This window comes from Formica exsecta, unplaced genomic scaffold (assembly GCF_003651465.1).
Source record: "Formica exsecta isolate Colony F162 unplaced genomic scaffold, ASM365146v1 scaffold363, whole genome shotgun sequence".
In the NCBI taxonomy this organism is placed as follows: domain Eukaryota; kingdom Metazoa; phylum Arthropoda; class Insecta; order Hymenoptera; family Formicidae; genus Formica; species Formica exsecta.
In genome coordinates this window covers 794,180-814,310 of record NW_021850877.1, presented here as the reverse complement: position 1 = coordinate 814,310, position 20,131 = coordinate 794,180, and the positions used below count along the sequence as shown (strand labels likewise).

The 20,131-nt window shown below is 35.3% G+C and overlaps 3 protein-coding genes across 7 annotated transcripts in view; 2 read left to right on the top strand and 1 right to left on the bottom strand.

Moving 5' to 3' along the window:
- Positions 1–5,449, bottom strand: part of LOC115238946 — a 48,514-nt gene extending 43,065 nt beyond the window's left edge. The window contains exons 1-2 of the mRNA XM_029813177.1: positions 5,433–5,449; positions 317–521 (exon numbers count right to left, since the gene is read on the bottom strand). Coding sequence (XP_029669037.1) covers positions 317–335 — 19 coding nt within the window. The 5' untranslated portion in view covers positions 336–521; positions 5,433–5,449. The remainder of the gene's footprint in view (positions 1–316; positions 522–5,432) is intronic.
- LOC115238949 (conserved oligomeric Golgi complex subunit 1) lies at positions 1,110–5,329 on the top strand. The gene is made up of 9 exons (XM_029813182.1): positions 1,110–1,370; positions 1,594–1,761; positions 1,866–2,148; positions 2,223–2,424; positions 2,498–2,914; positions 2,986–3,892; positions 3,973–4,252; positions 4,325–4,534; positions 5,050–5,329. The coding sequence occupies exons 1-9, from the start codon at positions 1,234–1,236 to the stop codon at positions 5,167–5,169; spliced, it is 2,724 nt and encodes a 907-aa protein (XP_029669042.1). The 5' UTR covers positions 1,110–1,233; the 3' UTR covers positions 5,170–5,329.
- A 358-nt stretch (positions 5,450–5,807) lies between the features above and the next one.
- On the top strand, positions 5,808–20,119 carry LOC115238950 (ras-related protein Rab-32). Of its 5 annotated transcripts, XM_029813184.1 has the most exons (7): positions 13,896–15,467; positions 15,724–16,113; positions 16,519–16,733; positions 16,809–17,108; positions 18,457–18,685; positions 18,985–19,310; positions 19,698–20,119. In XM_029813184.1, exons 1-7 carry the CDS (start codon positions 15,104–15,106, stop codon positions 19,809–19,811), a joined length of 1,938 nt encoding a protein of 645 aa, XP_029669044.1. In that variant the 5' UTR covers positions 13,896–15,103; the 3' UTR covers positions 19,812–20,119. The 5 variants fall into 5 exon arrangements, with proteins under 5 accessions (XP_029669046.1, XP_029669045.1, XP_029669044.1 ...); XM_029813183.1 differs by having other exon boundaries at positions 16,519–17,108; XM_029813186.1 differs by lacking the exons at positions 13,896–15,467; positions 15,724–16,113; positions 16,519–16,733; positions 16,809–17,108 and adding an exon at positions 5,808–6,039.
- The last annotated feature ends 12 nt before the right edge of the window (positions 20,120–20,131 follow it).

Below are 20,131 nucleotides of genomic sequence, written 5' to 3'. Positions count from 1 at the left end.
TATATATTACTAAAAAAAGAATGAAGGATTTCAAGCCATAGCATAGATAATTTATCACTTGAATATAACCTTATCTATATATAAAGCCCTACATTCTTGACTAAATGCTCTAAGTTTCCCCTGCAGGGCACTTTGCTGAAATAGCAACGCGACGTGAGTTCTTGTGCAAATGTTCTAATTTCAGAAAAAAAGAAGTAGCGAATCGACTTTGCGGTGTCTCCGTCGAGACGGAACTTGCGTGAATTACAAGAGTTAATCGCGCGAGAAATCCTTCGTTTCTCTCAAGTTAGCGGGAATAAAAGGGAGAAATACTCACCCGTATTGTCGACAGTCATCAGGTTCCCGGGATTAGATTGTTTTCAGTCCGTGGCGCCCATTTACACGTTTCGCCGACGAAATCGCGACCGATGAAACCGGAGACCGCGAGGAACTCGCGCCGAGCTGGTGGGGCGGTGCACACATCCGAACGAAGACACACCTGTCCGTAATGGTTCTCTTTCTCTCTCTCTCTTTCTCTCTTGCTAGGAGAATGTCATCGGACAATTAAAAATTTCATCGCCTACGGTCACTGCTCGCTACAATTCTCCGCCCACGAAAGAACGCCAAAGATCCGAGTTGCATCTTCGAGGAGGCGCCGCGGATCAGTCACGTTTCGCTGACGCTAAAAACGGCATAACCTTTCCGTGCCTGCGAGGCTCGCGACGTAAAACAAATCCACCGCAAGGTTTTTTCTTTTTTTTTTTTGTAATAAAGAACCGCCGCGCATACCATAGTGCACCACCATGCTCCGGGTTGCGTCGCGCGTGCGTTCTCGTCCCCGCGGCAATTCGATGATCGGTTATATTAGCGTTCTTCCGTTGCCATTATCCCAGTCTTGGATGATGTCGTCGACGCGATTAACCATAGTCGACGTTATCACATTCCCCTGATAAGCATTTTCGAAATGTACATTAACATTCCAAAAAGAGAGATATGTACATACAGGTGTGGTAACCTGGTAACTGCAGGTGCAGGCGTTTCCAACTACAGGGACATTTCGAGTCAATGGAAATGTTATTCTCGCGTGATAAAGCAGGTGACAGTCATACCGACTACTATATCTGTTTTATCGCTTGACAATAACTACTATAATTTATGCGACATTTCAACAGTCTAACCTCTATGATATAGGATCTACGTAGGATCTTTCGAATTCCAAAGGAAAAATAAAAGGGTGTACAAACTGTCAAAAACATGACAACAACAAATTATTTGGATTTAGACATTAATAAGTTATTCCAGGAGCATACCATTAAAGAGATCGAAGAGATTCAGAAAAAAATTCAATTGGAAAGTGATAGAAAGAAGATAGAATTACGAACGTTAGTCGGGTAAGACTTGTTCGTGGAACTCTATCTAACACTTGTATCATAAAATTTATTTCAGAAATCATTAGCTAAAATATATACTACATCTTATTAAAATGCGTATCAACTTATGTGTGCGTGTGTCTTTTTGTCATTTTAAAATTTACATTAGAGTATATATCTTTTGAAACTATAAGATTACATCAAGGTTTTCAAAACTTTTGTGATTTATATAAATGACTTTCAGAGAAAGATATCGGGACCTAATATTGGCTGCTGACACAATTGGAAAAATGAAGATAACATCCGAACAAGTTACCGCAAGAATCGCTAATATAGAGGATAATTTTAGAGAACTGCAAAAAAAATATTTAATCGGTTTTAAAACAGAACCAATTGGAGATAAACTAGACAGGTGTCCTTTTTAAGATATATCATCATAACTGTATATATTATCTGCATGAAAGTAAAAACAAAAAATTTATATCCATGCTAAATCTATATTATAATTTCTTGTAGAAGAGGGCATGTCTCCGATTCCATTATTATCCAAATCAAAATTCTAATGGACATTCCACAGTATATTTGGACGAGTATCGAAGATCAAGATTTGCTACTTGCTACACAATTATACATAATAGCACAACATATTAATTATAGTTTAATATTTGAAGTAGGGAATACAGAACTGGCACATAAATACCCTATTGTTTCGAAGCAGTGGGATGTTATTACTCAATTCAAGAACATTATATCTAATGAATGTAACAACAGATTACAGTCATTAGATGTTTCAACCATTGTTGGTATTCAAATTATAGAAAATATTTGTAATATTTAAATATTAGCTATATTAATAATATATTTGTCTTACAGAATGCTGCAAATTGCTTAGCGTCTCTTGTGTTCTTAAATGAATCTTCGTTTGTGGATCTTTTAGAAAAATTAATATCCACAAGAAATCGTGCAATTGAATCTATCATTAAAGAAGAGAGTCATGATAGTGTCAAGAACAAGTTGAAGTTATGTATGAGGATACTTATACAAACTGTTCACTTAATATATTCATGTTTTATACGTAAGTATATAATCCATTTTAGAATTACAAACATGCGAAATTTTATTTTGAAATATTTTATATATAATTATAGATGCAGATAATGCGCCGAGCGGTTTAGTCTTACAATTTATAACGGACATAAAAGATAAAGAAGCATATTACTTGTTATCACAACTTGATTTAAATCAAGATTTACTTGAGGAATTTCTACCATCCGTTACCAAAAATCATAAACCATTTGTTCAGGATGTACCAAACAACTTTCCTTTATCAATTCTTCAAGACAGTGTTAAGTCTTGGTTGGAATGGGTCAATGAATTTTCTAATTTTGAAGTCACCAAATTATTAGATTTAATAGTTTCTATCAAAGGCCTATATAATGTCCGGGAAGAGGCTATCAATGTGAATCTACCTGAAAATTGGAATTCCATATGGGAAGAGCTCTCTTTACCCAGAATAAGTTTTTGGATGGAATTCTTCCAGCCTATCATAACTAAACGAGCAAAATGTAATTGCACGTCTCTCTGTATATACAAGATAAAAATTTTGCATTGGTAATTAATGGTGATCTGTTAACAGGTATTATAATGGATAAATGGGCAGATGCGCTAGCTGATTTAAAATCCGGTATAATAGAATTACTCGAAAAAGTAGCGTATGACAAATTTGAATTTCCAGAACATGATTTAAGATGGTTTGTGTGGAAAGATTCCCCCAATGACATTCCACAAAAGCTTACAAAAAATGGAGGATTAGATAACAAGAGATCCTTGCTGATGAAAGCTAAAGGATATTCCCCAAATGTAATCAAATTATGCGAAAGATTGGATGAAAAGCTGTACACATTATTGTCTGATCTCGAGCATTATTTATATGAGACTGAACGAATAATAACGCTTAAAGATAGTTTACTTTCGGCGAACATATCTTTAATTGCAAATTCATTTTGTGATCGTAATGAAGTCCAAGAACATTTACAAGTAATCAGCACCGAAAATATTGAAAGTCTTGTACAGTTTATAAAGAACACGTGTGTTAATGAAAAACCCGAACATGGTCAACGCGATATAAACGCTATTGTATTGGCAAGATTTCTCTTTGCGTTAACTACTTTATGTCCAAATTTAAACAAGTGTTTTACATCATCAAAAGCATCTGGGCTTACTATCACTAACGTTAAATGGCAAACTATTTGTGAAAATCTGAAGGAAGAAAGTACTTGCATATGGTCCATTTGGGCTGACATATATAAAACTAAAATACCCGAATATATGAAAAAATATATATTAAAAGAGCCAATCGATGGGTTGCGCGTTCATTGGATTGTATCAGAGTGGGAAAAAGTCACTATTGAGGAAGAATCTGGGGAAGGAAAGCAAATAAAATCTGAAATTTTGGTACCGTATCAACCATCGATACCTTTGCAAAAATTCTTAACAGTTATCTGCAAAGATTTAAATAAGATTATACCTCATACACTTCCAAAGTATGTAAATGATATAACACTAAGAGGGATCGAGAGATTTTATCTGTCATAGTATATTCTATTTTTTTTTTTAATTTTAGGAAGGTACTGCAGCAAATTATAGAAAGAATAATTACAGAATTGTTTAATTATTATCTTAACTCATTGCAAGATATAGACCTCAGGCAGAAACAAGCATTTCAAATATTATATGATATAAAATATTGTACATTGCTTATGGTGCCACGTGAAAACAAAATTCTCAATGAATTATCAAACAAAACTTGCGATGCAGTGCTTACAAAGATAGATCCATTCGACTATGATGTTTTCAATCCATTTATTCACATTAATATCAGAAAATCCGTTCAAAGATCTTTGGTTAGTATATGATTGAAAAAGATGGAGAACTTTCATGCAATGATAATAAGATTTACTTTATCTATTTTTTAGTTGATATTTGGCAATTTGGTATCTCATTTAGAGCAATTACATTCGACTTTGGGTGCACGCAATGAACATGCAAGTATTGATGGAGGGAAAAACGAACCACCTGCAATACTTGCAGTGTGTACGGGAGCACCATGGTTCCCACCACTAACAGTAACTGCTCCTACAAGGAATTTGCCAGTTATATCAGTAATGATTCCAGATAAAGCACAGGTGTGTATCGGATATCCTTATATCTCCTTTCAGTTATACAATTAATAATAATATTTCCAAACGTGTGAAACAATATACTTATTAAGCATTTTCTACAAATATATATATACCTACTGCCCTAGATTGTGTGTATGCTCTTTAAATGAGATAAAGATATCACGAATGTAAATTTGGTAAGCCGGCAAAGCAATCTTGCATGTCGTGATTATTATGAATTAATGTGACTAATTGATTTTGGATTAACTTAGCTCTATAATTTTATTTATTCTTTTATATTTTGCTGATTAAAAGAGATTATTTTGATTTTAAAATATTTTAATATAAAACACATCATATATCAAAAGACCGGGAAATGTATAAGTAGAATAACATTCTACTAGATTGATTTCTAATAAGATTTAATGAACTATGAATTTTCTATAAATTAATGGATGATACTAATACATTTGTGTGAGGATGTGCAATAATTAATTTTTTAAATTAATATATATATTTATATTAATATGTATTTACAGCGCAAGAAAGTAACGACAAAAGAGAACACAAGAAATGATTCGACCAGTGCAACGATAAAATCCGGCGCGGCCGCGTTTTTCGGTGCAATGGGCTCAGATTGGTTCGGGAGTAGTAGTTAACTAATTTGTTAACAAACTCTCTTCGCACATTTTATAAAGAATGTAAATATCAAACATTGTGTAAATAATATGTCAATAGAAGATATCTCTTTTTACTACATTGTATCTATTTTATACCAGTTAAATAAATTAACGAATCTGTAAATATATGCATTACAAATGCAGAGTCGATTTAACAAATGTTTGATTTTGGATTGAATCGCTCATGATGAAATCATAAAATTGATTAAGCAAAAATCATACAAGATAGAGGAAATACTCACTTGCTTTGGTGATCTTATATATAAATCGACTGCAAACTGTTAGAACACAAGAATACACCACTAGTTTCTTTAGAAATGTTTATATATTGCAATGTCAATACGACAAGTACGTAAAAACTGGTACAAAACCTGCTTGAAATGTTGAAACCGTTATTTAGCGCGCAAAATTGTTATTTAAATGAAGATAGGCATATAACATTTCATCTCACTGTACAGTGGCGTCCCCCGCGAGCACGACGCGAATTAAAATGTGAAACTATACCGATCGATAAACCTTTCACGACGAAATGCCTCTCTCGCAAGGTACGGGCGAGGGAGAAGAGAGAGAGACAATTCCCTGAGTACAAGAGTGCGAAAAGAGGGGAGCGCAAGTTACGCAATTGCTGACAGTGACTGCGAGGAAGGAAGGAAGGAGAACGTATGGCAAAATACGCCCGCGCACCGTAGTATACATTTTGATATACGGCAAGATGGCCGGATGGGCCCAGCTGTGCTGATATCGGTCGTAAGACGTTCCCGTTCGCATCTGAAGAAGAAGCTACGATACGAGTCCGTTCAGCTACGAGAGTATCGGGGAATCCTACAGAATCCTCCCGCTCGTCAAATGGTGAGTGTCATCCATCAATTCATTCTTTTCTTTTCGATTTCGCACGTCGAAATATCGCGCGTTATACCGGCGCGTGCTGTCTGCTTGGCGCGCCGATTTTCAAAAATCGAATGGCGGCAGCCGGTTTGTGCGGAACGCTCGTGTCAACGCGCGACCAGAGCGTTACTTACGCGATCGTACGACGTGGGGAATTCGACAATCGAATCTTTTTCGTCTTTATATCGACAATGAAATTCGCGATGCGCTAAACTCGACGCGCAATTGCCGCTATCTATGACGCGCAGGGTAAATATCGGCAAGTTTTTAATAATTTTTATTCGAATCACCATGCGATTACTCGTGCATTTATTAAGCGAGTCTTTTTTTGTGCCTTTCCTTTCTTTTTCCGTTAGATTAGATAGAAACAGTGTCAACGACAGGAGAGATCGCGAAGCGAGTGATTGATCGCTTTCTTGATCCTCGAATAAAATTATCGTTTCGTGCCGCTGTATGAAAACAAGCGGTAAATCAGCGGAGTGAAGGCCGAGCGATCAGGAAACGAAAAATTTCTTGTATTTTATCTTTTTGTATCGCAAATGTTACACACTCGGGTTTACTATTCATATATTATTTTCAGAACACATTGTATTTAGTTATCGATTCGTCGATTACCTGGGATATAAAGTTCATGAGATATGAATCTCGATAATTCAATGATGCGTCAATGTTTTTGATAGGAATATATATATATATATATATATGTATATATATATATATATATATATACACGCAGGTGATATGTAATAATCTAAGCGTATTCTTTACTTCATCCAAGTATCGATGGTTTCTACCGGGTGCTTGTTAAAATTTTGATTATTCAGTTTGAGCAATGAATTTGTCCCAGGTATCAATGAAAGCAGAAAGAAAATTTTATCAAACGTTGATATATTGCTCGTTATCTCACGATTGTGATTGTTGACCAAATATTTTGCTTGTTCAATCATTTTTTGTTAGATTTTCTTGGAAAGTATAATGAAAATGCTTGGTGTCGCCTTCGTTATTATCGCGAGGGAATTTATCGTTGCAATACAAGAAGCTCCGATAATCTCCTCTAAAAGTTCGGTTTATCTAATCTGTTCGAGATTGCTACCAAATCGTGAGAGAATAATACGAAGATCTCTTGTGATCTCCACGCATATGTGAAATAAAAAAACGAATCCACATAAATTTTTTTTATTTATAAAATGTAATAAAAATCAACAATCATTGATGTCTATTGGTTTTTTTATATATATAATTTATAATTCAGTATTAATATTTTAATTTACAATCATCAAGATATTCGATAAATCTTTTTTTCTGTCATCAAACTCTCTTTTGCAGTATAGATAAATAACCGCAATCTCAACACCTACATTTGAATCGGAGTTATTCTATCTTACCGCATACATTTTTTTCTCGGGATTAAGCATCATGAGCTGAACGATTGTGTTTCATTTTATGATACGACGATGATATTCGATCAGATTCGTGGTTATTTCAATGCGGTAAAGATGCATTTGATCGAACTGTTTCTAAAAATATGCTACGTAATTCCATCATGCAATCCTTCGAAGACGCAGCCCGTCGATTTCATTACATGTAAAATATTAACTGCCTTTTCATATCATTCGTTTTGTCTTTTTAATTAATATGTTATTTATCAAACAAATTTATTTTTAATGATCAAGTTACCAATCGTTCATCAAAATATAATTTTATATATCATTGATAAATTTCTTTACAGACGAAATATGCATAAGAGATTTAACTAATCTAGTACTATTTAATTTATAAATTTTTATTACTTTTCATTATTCTTAGAGAAAGTATATAGTTTTTTATTAAAATGTTATATAATGTAGCATTTTGTTACGATAAAATAGGTAGGCAGTGAAAAACCGTTTCACGTATTGATAGAACTGACTGCAGATCCGCAAAATGGGGGGATCGGTCGTAAAACTTCGCATGTAAAATGTAAGATAGTTTCTGCGAACTGCGAAACAGCACTATGCAACTGGGACATCTTTGGCGAACGCCTTCAGCATTGATCTGTACTCGAGCGATTTTTAGAAAACGAAAATAACATCGACCTCGAATTATTTTTTTTTTTATTAAAGCTTTGCGAGCGATCAGATAAAAATGCTGCTAAGTATGCCTGTTTACCAAAATTAAATACTTAATATAATTATTTACATAAAAATTATAATTACATTTTATGACGTAGTACTTTAATTTTGAATTAAAAGCCGCGCAAAGCGATCCCTGAATGAATCATTGAGATATCTATTGAAAAAGTGAGCTTAACAAATATTTTGCCGATATATAATTGCTTATCTTTATCATTTCTTCAGTATTGAATACAATTCACTATTGTGCGTTTTCATTGCGTACATCGTTGTTTCATGATCCCGTGATTCATGCGTAATATTCTGTCACAATTGTGTGATTAAGGTTGTCTATCATTTTATAAGATTGCGATCTGAATATAATCGCTATATATTTCATATATTACCTTTATTTATTTTTAATCGAGTCAAATATAATTTAATTTTCAATCAAAAACATTTTTTATTCCAATAATATTGCTTGGCTCTATTTATTACGGATATCTGTATTAATCTTAATTAGTAATTACTTTTGTGCCATTTGGTTTTCTCGTAAGCTTGGCTTACCTGCTTTACTACATGACGGTGCATATACCGTTCCTAAAAATAAAACACTTATTGTAATCCATTGATAATCTACCACATAAGCGCATTTAGCAATTGTCTCTATGAGTATACATAATATAACATTTAATCGAATAATATATTGAATATACTTCGTTATCTCTTTCTCTTTCTCCCTCTCGTAAATTTTTGTATAATTGAAATAAGAATTCTCTTTTTCCTTGAGATATTGTTTACAAAACAATCAATTATAATTAATTGATAGAAATTTATGACTTTTTGATTACTGTTTTTTTTCTTTCTAATCTTTCTTATTAGTATCCTCTTACAATTTCATCAGCCTTTCACCTTCAACTTCAACTTATATGTTTTTGATATGTATGTAATTTTGACGACTTCTGTCTTTCAAAACAAATTTTTATCGAGCAATTAGGCGAATGGAACAAGTGGCGACAATTTTTATCTGTATCGCATTGGCACGAAACGACTTACGTTAAACGATGGATAAAGGTCACGCTGATTCTTGAAATTAACATGGTGAAGTAAAAATAGTTCTGTTATGCAAGATAAAGTCTATAATTCGGATATCGCATGATATTGACTGTTTATATATTATATAGAAAAGATATTTTTTTTGATTTTATAGAGATAAAAAATGAACTAATCAATGAATATATATAGAAGTTATAATTTCTAAAATACTTATATAGAATTTACTTTTATATTTATTTTTACATTTAAAAGATATAATTGTATGGACATTTATTGGGTTTGCATTATGAAAATAAAAATATAGTAATTCGATCTTTTAGACGTTTTGCTATATAGAGTGCATACAAGTTTCATTTGTATTAATAATTATTATGATAATATGTAGGATATTGGAACACATCATATTGCAGTTGCATTACGTAGATGTAGAATTTGTCTTTTCGGTGAATATCATTACCGCTTCTCTATATCGACCGTAATAAAGATTAAAGATGTCAGTGGTCAACACAAGTCAATATTTAATCACGTTAGATTAAATTCTTCAATCTTTTTTTAAGTTCACGTCTAATGATGTGCAATTTTCGAATTTATCTCAAATATATATAAATAACATATCTCGAGATTAAATAAATCAATCCTCGAATATAAATTATTTGAATTCTTATGTATGAGAATTTCTTTTAAAGGGAAAATTAATAGATTTATAGATCATTGTTTTCTTTTAATCATTGCTGTAGAAAAGATACTATCTTTGTTTCATCAAAACTATATATATATATATGTAACTATATATCAGAATTATATATGTAGAGAGAGAGAGAGAGAGAGAGAGAGGAGAGAGAATATGATAGTTAAAATAAAATTTATTTTTAATTATTTCTATACGTGTGAATAAAGTGATAGTCGTGAATCTCTGAATCAAAATAATCGGCCTCTTGGCGCCAGCCAGCAGGCGTGAAATATTGTATAATGTTTATCTCATTCTTATAACCAGTTATCATTACATTCATTTGTACGCGTCTAAATAGATGGAGATTATTTTATGTTTCTAATTTAGGCTGATGTAACGTTACATACGACTTTCCGTCTCATTCCGAATATAGATATCGCTTGACATCGTTTCCCTCTTTTTATCCTCGATGTCTTCCATGTATATTTATCGCAATGATATCGATTTGGTTCATCTCTGGTCGCACGCACTGGGTATGATCGAGATGTATCGTAAATTATTGTATATCTTATTGCAATATAATATATGTATATTTAATCGAATCGCTGCTTGTGATATGCAATATATGTATATGTGGCATTCAATATCACTTTATAAACTTTGTCGTACCAATGTGTATTATATTTCTCTCTCAAAATGGCTACCGAAGGACAACATATCTATCGATGCGTACACGTAATCGTATCACAAGATCGGTGTAACTCGATTACGAGGATTTACATGGAAAGAATATCAGTGGTAAAACCGCGGAACCAGGCTTGTTTCTCGTCGGATGTAAACAGGTTCAACTATGTTCCCCGTAACGTTGTTATTTTCATCATACGAGAGATCGCCCTTTGCGCTCCCCTCTGCTTCTGTGAAACGAGAAAGCTGCAACGAAAATAATCCTATTGACGTACTTTCGATGTTTCTAGAAAGAAGAGTGACGAAACTTCGTGTATAATCGGCGATAAACTAGTCGACGAGCGATAATGCAACGATAATATTTTTAATTTCGTGTATTGGACCGTTTTCATCATCGAGTTTCTTATTCCAAACACGCAATCTACCTGACTAACCGATACAGAGACGAAAGAGCAATCGATATCGCGTGTACCAGAAATGCAGCGTGTTTCCTTTCTTCTCTCACACAGTTTAAATTATAAATTCTTTGTTAAACAAAAATAATTAACATATAAGCGTATATTGTGTATTAATATTGCAAATCTTGCGATATTAATTATACGATATTGATAGTAACGGTGATGAAGATTTTAGTATAAACGAATTGAAGCTCGAAGAAAAATTCATCGTTTCTAGACAAATTCAAAAATTCGTTTCGTGCCTAGAACTTTTTGGAGGTCATTGACTCTCTGCGGAATCGTGGTTCCAGTCGCGTGCGCGGATTTCCCTCTTCATCGTAATCATTGTAGGCGTCTTCTTCTTCCTTTACTTCGCACGCATCAGAATACGATCATGTATGCGAGGCGCCTAGCATTTTTTTTATAGGCGCCTCGCTCGCGCCGATAACATGGTAGACGATAACGTCCGGGCTAATCCAATAAATGCTGGGACTTTGCACTCATCCGGCACACACTGTTCGTTACTATCGTTCCTTTACGGCCTGTTCACGAATTCTTTCCCGATCGCCGCATAATCGTCGGAACTTTGAGAAATTCTCTTTTTGGCTTTGGTTGAACGTGCAATTAGACGAGAAAACAGCGCTTATCTCCAAGTACATCGCGATTGCAAATTGGGACACTATAATATCCGTATGTGTCGCGATAACGTAAAACGAGGAACATTTTTGTTAAGCTAATACTCCTGTCCTTCGCTACTTCTTGTAAAGTTTCGATCTCATGATAAACATACCGTGTTGCATCGTTAACTCTTATGTAGTGTTAAATCCGTAGTGCAGTGTTACGGAAAATCTGATCGGACATTATAAACTGAGGAAGTAATTTTCTCGAGTTCCCGATTGATTCTCGATCGGATTAAATATGCTGGATCGAAATGTGATGCTTGTGCTGCGTACGCGGCAAGAGAGAACCGAAAGGCGCTTGAGGCACAAAAAGGAAGCGAATCCACCACCGATGGAGCCGCCCGCGCTACTCTTGAACAACAATCATTTGTACATCGATCTTAATATGAATTTCAGCGAAAATTGCAAACAGGAGGCAGCTAGAGCCGCGAGAAAGGTGAGTGTGCGGGCACGTAAATTTTGATCGCGTCTTAAAATTCGAATAAAAGACCCGTTTTTTAAATAAAATGCTCGACTTTTCGCTCGTCGATTGTGTGAACCGCGCACGCGACGCATCGTAATGCGGTTTCTCACGAAAACGTTGCCCTCATCGCATCGGATATATTTTTCCAGCGCACGTTGGTATAATTATCGAGAAAAGAGATACTTTCTCTGACTTACTTAGATGAATCGCTATATTATCGCAACGAGGAGATCTGCCTCGACGGTGGGACGTTACAATTAGATTAGATGTATAATTCGTTACTCCAACTACCGGAACGTCGATCTTACCCGTGACGTAAAATGTTACGTCATATGGGAAGTGCATAATAGGAAGAGCCTCTTCCTATAAATATTCCCATCGTATACAAGAAGAATTTTATTTTACCTTTTTTTAAACAATATTGTTAAAAATTTATTTATATCTTTCAATTCTTGGCTTAAGTCTGTTTATTTTCGGATTTAATGATGTGAAAAATTTGTAATCGCGATGCATATATTATGTTATAAAAGAAAAAGTTATTCTTTTAACCATATGTTACCGTCACGAGTACAAAGTCATTGTACTTTCGAATACTTGAGATTATTGGCAACAGGGTATTCTACAACTTCTCTCCCTTGCGTGTCATTCTATACCGATGATTTGTTGGTTCCGATAGTTTTCCTGATCACGTTTCAGCATTTCTTTTTATAGAATATATACACTTTCTAGAAAAAAGCTGTTTCTCATTTATAGTGTGCGTGTATGTGCATGATACAATAACATAAATAAAATTATGGCTTATATGACTATAATCGACGATGATCATCGATCTAGGAATCACGCTTGATGATTTTCACTGTACGATTGTTTGGAGTCATTATACTGCGAAGGCATGTATGACTCATTTCACGCACATTAACTACGGACGATATCCTTATTATTTAATTGCAGATAAGGAGATATGAATAAAAAAACTTATTACGACTCTATTGTGCGAATAATTATCAACTATATTATTATTTTAAATATAAAACTTATTCCTGGGAAAATATATTTTATATTCTCATATTTATCGAAATTCGTTTGTTGTGCTTCTATTATTTTATATAATAATTTAAATAAAGATCTAATCATAAATAAAAAAATAATATAATCAAGATCGTTGAAACTTAAAAATTAATATGGTAATTTTGAGAAATATGCAGATATATTACATACGATTCAGAAGAAGAACTAAAATACTAAAATAAACTAATGATATACTAAAACGATGCACACATAATCGCATAATCGCCAATTAAGATTACGAGTTAAAAAGTTCGCTCTAATCTTTGCATTAACGGCATATTACTGCATTATTTCTTCAGCGGTTTAATCCACCACACACTCGGCTAATTAAATGTTAAAATAACAATGCAAGAGGACCCGACTTAATTAGAGGATTAAATGCGTCTGTGAGAGATGCATAAATTCTATCGGATGCTTTATAATCGTTCGACGCGAATTCAAAATCAGAATCAAAAAGCGGCCATCTCTCTCCGACGTTTCTATCGTATCAATATATTGAGCTGCTCGGTTGGAACGCGAGTACTGTTTAGAAATTTTTTACGGATGCGCAGAATGATTTCCGGAAGATAAATTCATGATGAAACTTGCGAGTGCTATTTCGCAACGCATTATTTCATCGCATATAAGTGTATTCCAATTAATTCTCTCATATTTACACTGTTTACGCTTATCATTGCACTATCGTATAGCAGATTTTACGTAATATGTCTGTTGTGCAGTAGTGTAGTCTAACACCTAAAAGATGTTGCTAAAAAGGAACTTGTGGCGAGCCACGTACTCATATACGAGCGAAATCCATCTGAAACGGATGATATCGTATGAGATACACGTACACGGTCCACGTATTTACACGTTAAAGGCAGATTACGTACGTGCAAAGTGCATATAGATATCTAGTGGTTTACATATGTATACATATATATGTACATACGTGTACACGTATATTTTTTATACGCTGAAAAGAAGGCGACACACCGGGTACGCACTCATACGCATATTACTCGTTTGGTGGGGGATACTTGCATGCCCCACCCTCTTTGGCTTCTCACATTTTTATATAAACATTTAGTGCAGTTCAAGACACCGTTGGGCTTGCAGTTTCTTCGGTCACTTATATAGTTCTAGCTTTCTATTAATACAATAAATATTTAAAAAATCTTTTTTATTATATTATAAATCGTTAAAATCTCTCTATCAGAGTATGTTTCCTGAAATTCAATATTTTAATTAGTGCAAAGTGGTTTGTGTCACACATGTTAATGTAGTGGTTAATGCAATGCAAGGGAAGAACAAATATTGTATAATCGTAATGTATTATAAACAAATTTCTGGAAATTATCTAAAATCCTTTAGTCTTTTTTATATTATTATTTTTAAATTATTTGAAATGCCTATTCAATATCTTATAAATGCGAGAAAAGCAAATTAGCTAAGGAATCTACTTTTCCGCCACTTTTATATCTTCGAATGGAATCTATCGCATATCGTTGACATTCCGATAATTAATTCAAATAATTTGATAATTACGAGATCAGAAATTTCATCTGGCTCTCAGGCTTCTCCATTTCTCTCCGTCATTCTGCCGCTCGCAACGAAAGAATCTCTACCTAGAGAGACGAGAAGAGGGGAAAGACAAGACGGATTATCCATTCGCGACCGATCGAAACCGGTGCGCTATTCTAAGGTTTCCGCAAGCGGCTAAAGAAGCCAAGCAGTGGTCAGTAAAGTGAGACAGAAGAAACGGAAAAAGAAAGAGACTTCTCTGAGGCGAAGAGATATCCCTTTGATCTATCGTTCCTTTCTTTCATCGTCTATTCATCGGTCCCCACACACGCGAATTCTCTCCTCTCGTCTTCTCCTTTCCTTTCCGCGACGCGATTATGGCTCACAACGAGAGCACGAAAGAAGGTGATAGCTCGACCGACACAATAATCGCGCGCTTCTCGTCGGACGAGGAGAAGCAGAAGCCTAGCGCGACTGGCACTTCTGGCGAATATGTCACTGCGGGTGACAGTAACTCCAGTCTCGATACCCTGACCAGTAGCAGCGGCGCGACCCTCTTCTCCAACATTAGCACAGACGATCGAAAGCAAGGCAAATTCGGTACGCTCAAGAGCAGCTTCCGCGAGGGTCGTATATTTAAGATCAAGAAGAAACCGCGCGAGACCGAACCGTCCTGTGGAGCGGACACGGAACAGGGTGACAAAACTTCCTTGAGGAAGCTCGAAATAAGGAATGACAAAGGTTAATGCCGGCATACTCGATAAAAACTTTACGCTTCGTATCACGCACAAAAAATTATTTACGATATCTTTTTGCAATTTATCTTTCGAACTTTTTAATTTTTGATCTCTCTTGATTAAAAAAAAAAAAATATTATTTATCTTAAAAAGCGATTAAAATAAAACGTTTCCGAAGATTTTCTTTATTTATATCCGAGAATAATAATGTTCGAGAAGCTGGGCTATTTTTCTTGATTCGCGATCCTCTTCCGCTTCAGAGATATCTCGGCAGCAATCGCAACAGCTCGAGGAACCGAAACCGATATCCGCGATCTTGAAGAAGAAGAAAAAGAAGAAGTCGCACTCGCTGATGCGCAAACTGAGCTTTAATAAATTTCGCCTGTCCTCGGAACAGCAAGAAGCACGACATACCCCGGAGGGTGGCGACAGTAGCCGCTCCCAGAGCCAGTCCCCACAAGAATCGCCCGTTCACCCGAACGAGTCGATCAAGAAGCAGGGGCAGGGGGACGACAACGTCCCGGGGAGGGAAAAGACAGTAAAGGGGGAGCTTAAGAAACCAGAAAAGCTGCTCGAGAAACCGTCAAAGACCGTCACCGTAGTGCAACATACAACGCCGTTGATAACCATCAAGAGCTTTGCTCAACACGGTGAGCCTTGTACGGATACCATGGGGCTTACGGATAAAATCTGCAAATTGCAACTGAAAAATTGAATTCGCAGTTTTCAATTTTTAACGATCAACTCCTTCATTGTGTTACTTTCACATCGTGTTTTAATGAATTCTGATATATTTCTTTAAATTTTTATTTTTTATTTTTTTTTTTTTTTATACGTTTTGAACGCGTCGCTCTCTTATCTTTTCTTTTTCATTCTGTTTTATATTCAATTTTCTCGCAATAATTTACTTAGAACGTATTACAATTATTTGCGACAGTAAAATAATATTATAATTGCCGAAAACTATTTAAAATTGCTCGAAAAAAATCGACATACGATAATCGTCTTCTCAATAACAATCGCGAATTTCTTTCATATTCCTCGCTCTTGCATAGACACCGCACAACATTCGCAGCAAGAGGAGCAAGATAAAGTCTCGCGTTCCGACTTGCAATGCTGTTCGACGCTTCCTTACGCGTTGTCGAGCTGGCCGGAACGTAGCAAGACAAAGCTCGCGGAGGATGCTGCGGTCAAGACAGGCAAGACGAGAGCGAGATCCGATTCGGATTCCTCGGATCTACGTATGACGTCGAAATCGTCACCCGTCGAGGTACGCCGCAAGCTGTCCTTACTGGAGGAGAAACGAGCGATATTTCAGCGACGCTTCTTCGATTCTTTGTCCAAGGATACTCATGCAAAAGACGCGGTGCTCACCGTTAGCAGTTTGACAATCGACGACGAGCCATCAAGCACCATCGATAAGGAATTTTTTGAGCAGCGAGAAGAGGAACGAAAGAAGAGAAAGGCCCGGCAGATTAGCGTGAAAACTTTCGACACATTCTCTACTTTTGAAAGTGCCCTTGACGAGGAAACGGGATTGGGTTACCTGGGTAGCATCGAGGAAGATTACACGGAAAGCTACAATAGTATGGATGATCATCTCAGCAAATCTCATTCCGCTATGGTGGGAGCCGTTGCTGGCCAGGTGAGGTCCATCGCAAACGACGTCGCCGGTAGAATCGTTCTCCGTTAACGCTATATCTCGATTTTGCGATGCATTACGAGAAATATATCGAATTACGAAACACGATGAAAGGAGTATTATGCCAGTGTATGACACAGCTTCATCGTGTTGGTAATATGATAGCGTAGATCATTCCATATTTGCAATTATAATCTAATAAGTAAAATTTTATATAATTGATACACACACACACTATTAAGGGAAAAAACTCAACTCTAAATTATTTTTAAGTTTTTTTTTCAAGAAACTCCAATACGAACAAAAATATATTTTTATCATGTTTATATACATATATGTATATATGTACGTATGTATATTCATTTATTGAAATGCTTTATATCCATTCAAGAAATACTTTATGAATCGACTTAATACTCTTATTATGTATATATTGAATGCATTAGATTAGATATTATAACGTAGACAGGTATCGTGATAGCCGTTTTCGATAACTTTCTGATACTGATTCGCTTTCTATCCCTTTGAATTTCGTGATTACAGAGTTTCGAATTATGTGGCTTGTCATGGTCTATCACAAACTGCGCTTATATTTAAAATTATGAATAACAGAAAAATTGTATATGGATGCACAAAATATCGTGAAGTTGATGGAAACAGAGAAAATTACAAATATAAAAACAATCATTAAATTCAAATTTACTTTTCAAAGAATCGTCATTATAAGCAAAATAGAAATTGCAAAAGGGGATTTGCACTTTTCGACCGATTACTTAAATCGTCGATACAATTATTAAGATGCAGGAGGCTTATTGTTGTATTTATAGCTTTCTTGCGGCACCCCAGATGCGGTCTGCATACTCGGGGATAATCTTTCCACACGTGAGCGACTCAGCTCATTTCTCTCGCGTGAGTTATACCAGTAAGATCATTCGCGAAGAGCGTAAGAGCATTTATTATCATCTCTAGCGCCCGGAAAGTCGCGCGTGAATATGGATGTGGAATTAAAAATTTGGCGAAATTTAGAAACGTTCGATCTCGGCAAGTGGAAAGTACAACCAAAAGAGTGGAAGTGGTTGAAAGTTCATGTAACTCAAGTATATTTGCGCTTATAAAATTATCTTTGTATAAGATTTGTGATTAATATTATGTATTTTCTCTTCATGATCACAAAAATAATAAAATTTAACGTACTTAAAACCTGCTATTATCCATCGAATTAATATACTACTTATAAAAATGGAGAGATCAAGAGCGATGTGTATCCCGAAATTTTTAGAAAAAGATGTTATTTTTTGAAAAAGAAATTTTTACATTCCAATATTTATTATATTTTGTTTTACTGTTTCAGTCGTCGTCGAATAATGCATCGAATCTCGGAGTAGACGAGAAACGGGAGCACTTATACAAAATATTAGTAATCGGCGAGCTCGGGGCGGGGAAAACGTCTATCATCAAGCGATACGTCCACCAATTTTTTTCGCAACATTATCGGGCGACGATTGGCGTCGACTTTGCGCTCAAAGTGCTAAACTGGGATCCACATACCATTATTAGACTGCAATTATGGGATATCGCAGGTCAGTAATAACTTATAACGCTTCTTATTAGCTTCGATACAATGGAACATAATACTCGTTTGTGAAAGATAAATTGACATTTTAATATTCCACGCGCGTCACACATGCTTTTATCTTCTTGTTTTTCGATGCTCACTCGAAAAATGCTTCAGATATCTTGAATATTTCTCTGTAAACTTGTACGATTGCTAGTTTAAATTATGCTTGGGTTATTATCGCGTCTAACATTTCATATAACATCAATTTATCATTTGATAAGTTTAACTGATTTGTACATGTAATGATTTTGTTTTATTCAGGTCAAGAGAGATTCGGAAATATGACTAGAGTTTACTACAAGGAAGCTGTAGGTGCTTTCATAGTGTTCGACGTGACGAGAAGCGCAACGTTGGACGCGGTGGTGAAATGGAAACAGGACCTCGATTCAAAGGTACAACTTCCTGACGGATCATCGATACCGTGCGTTTTGTTGGCGAATAAATGCGACCAGCAGAAGGAAGGTCTGGTTAACTCGCCCACCAAGATGGACGAATACTGTAAAGAGAAGAACTTCTCCGGCTGGTTTGAAACCTCGGCGAAGGAGAATATTAATATCGAGGAAGCAGCTAGATTTCTCGTCAATAAAGTAAGTAATATACCTTTCGAATTAAAACGCGCGAGAAATCTAGAAAAAGTTCTATTTAAAATGAATATGCAATATGAATAATTTATTATTTAATAAAATAAATTGTTTTAAGCTTGAAAATAAAATTTTTATAATATAATAGTAAAGATTCCGTATGTATATATGTATATGTATATATAATATCTTCCCCTGTCCGTGACGCACGACGGATTAGTCATTGACGTCTTTCGTATCGAGATGATCGACTTATGATGCATGATTAATTACATAATTACAACGTGAAACCAATTAGCATCTTTCTGTACATCTGTATATTACATTTGCGATCAAACGATTGCTGTTGTCACGTGATTGTAATAGTGTGATTGTAAAATTTATTTACTTCAGATACTTCAGAACGATCAAGTTATGAGAGGCAATGGCTCTCAAGACCAAACGGATGGTGAGCGATTCGCGTTAAGTCAATCGCCGACAAGCTCCAAAAAATCCTGCAGCTGCTGACAAATAGATAAATTGTCGAGCTCAAGTTCGAAATCTCGGTCGCGATTTTCCATTCCTCAACCTCAACGTGTCTTTATGAACGCCGTGAATATCATATAACGTTTTACGCATTGCCATTCTTCGTAATAGGAAGCATCTGCTTGTTGGATTTTCGCTTTCGAGCGAGAAATTATTTGATAGTATACTCTCGACAATTATTTGGGCCTGCCAATTCGACTCGCTTGATGAGCGAACGATATTTTAAGTAGCTTTATAGATGTACAGAGCGCATATGAGAGCAATAATTTAATATTTATACATATATAAAAAATTATAATAAC

Bases quoted from the DNA above. Each gene is read 5' to 3' on its own strand.
- LOC115238949 (XM_029813182.1), top strand. From the start codon at position 1,234: ATGACAACAACAAATTATTTGGATTTAGACATTAATAAGTTATTCCAG. The intron at 1,371-1,593 runs GTAAGACTTGTT...AATGACTTTCAG, and splicing joins GAATTACGAACGTTAGTCGG to AGAAAGATATCGGGACCTAA. The intron at 4,253-4,324 runs GTTAGTATATGA...TCTATTTTTTAG, and splicing joins AATCCGTTCAAAGATCTTTG to TTGATATTTGGCAATTTGGT.
- LOC115238950 (XM_029813183.1), top strand. From the start codon at position 15,104: ATGGCTCACAACGAGAGCACGAAAGAAGGTGATAGCTCGACCGACACA. The intron at 18,686-18,984 runs GTCAGTAATAAC...TGTTTTATTCAG, and splicing joins GCAATTATGGGATATCGCAG to GTCAAGAGAGATTCGGAAAT. The intron at 19,311-19,697 runs GTAAGTAATATA...TATTTACTTCAG, and splicing joins CTAGATTTCTCGTCAATAAA to ATACTTCAGAACGATCAAGT.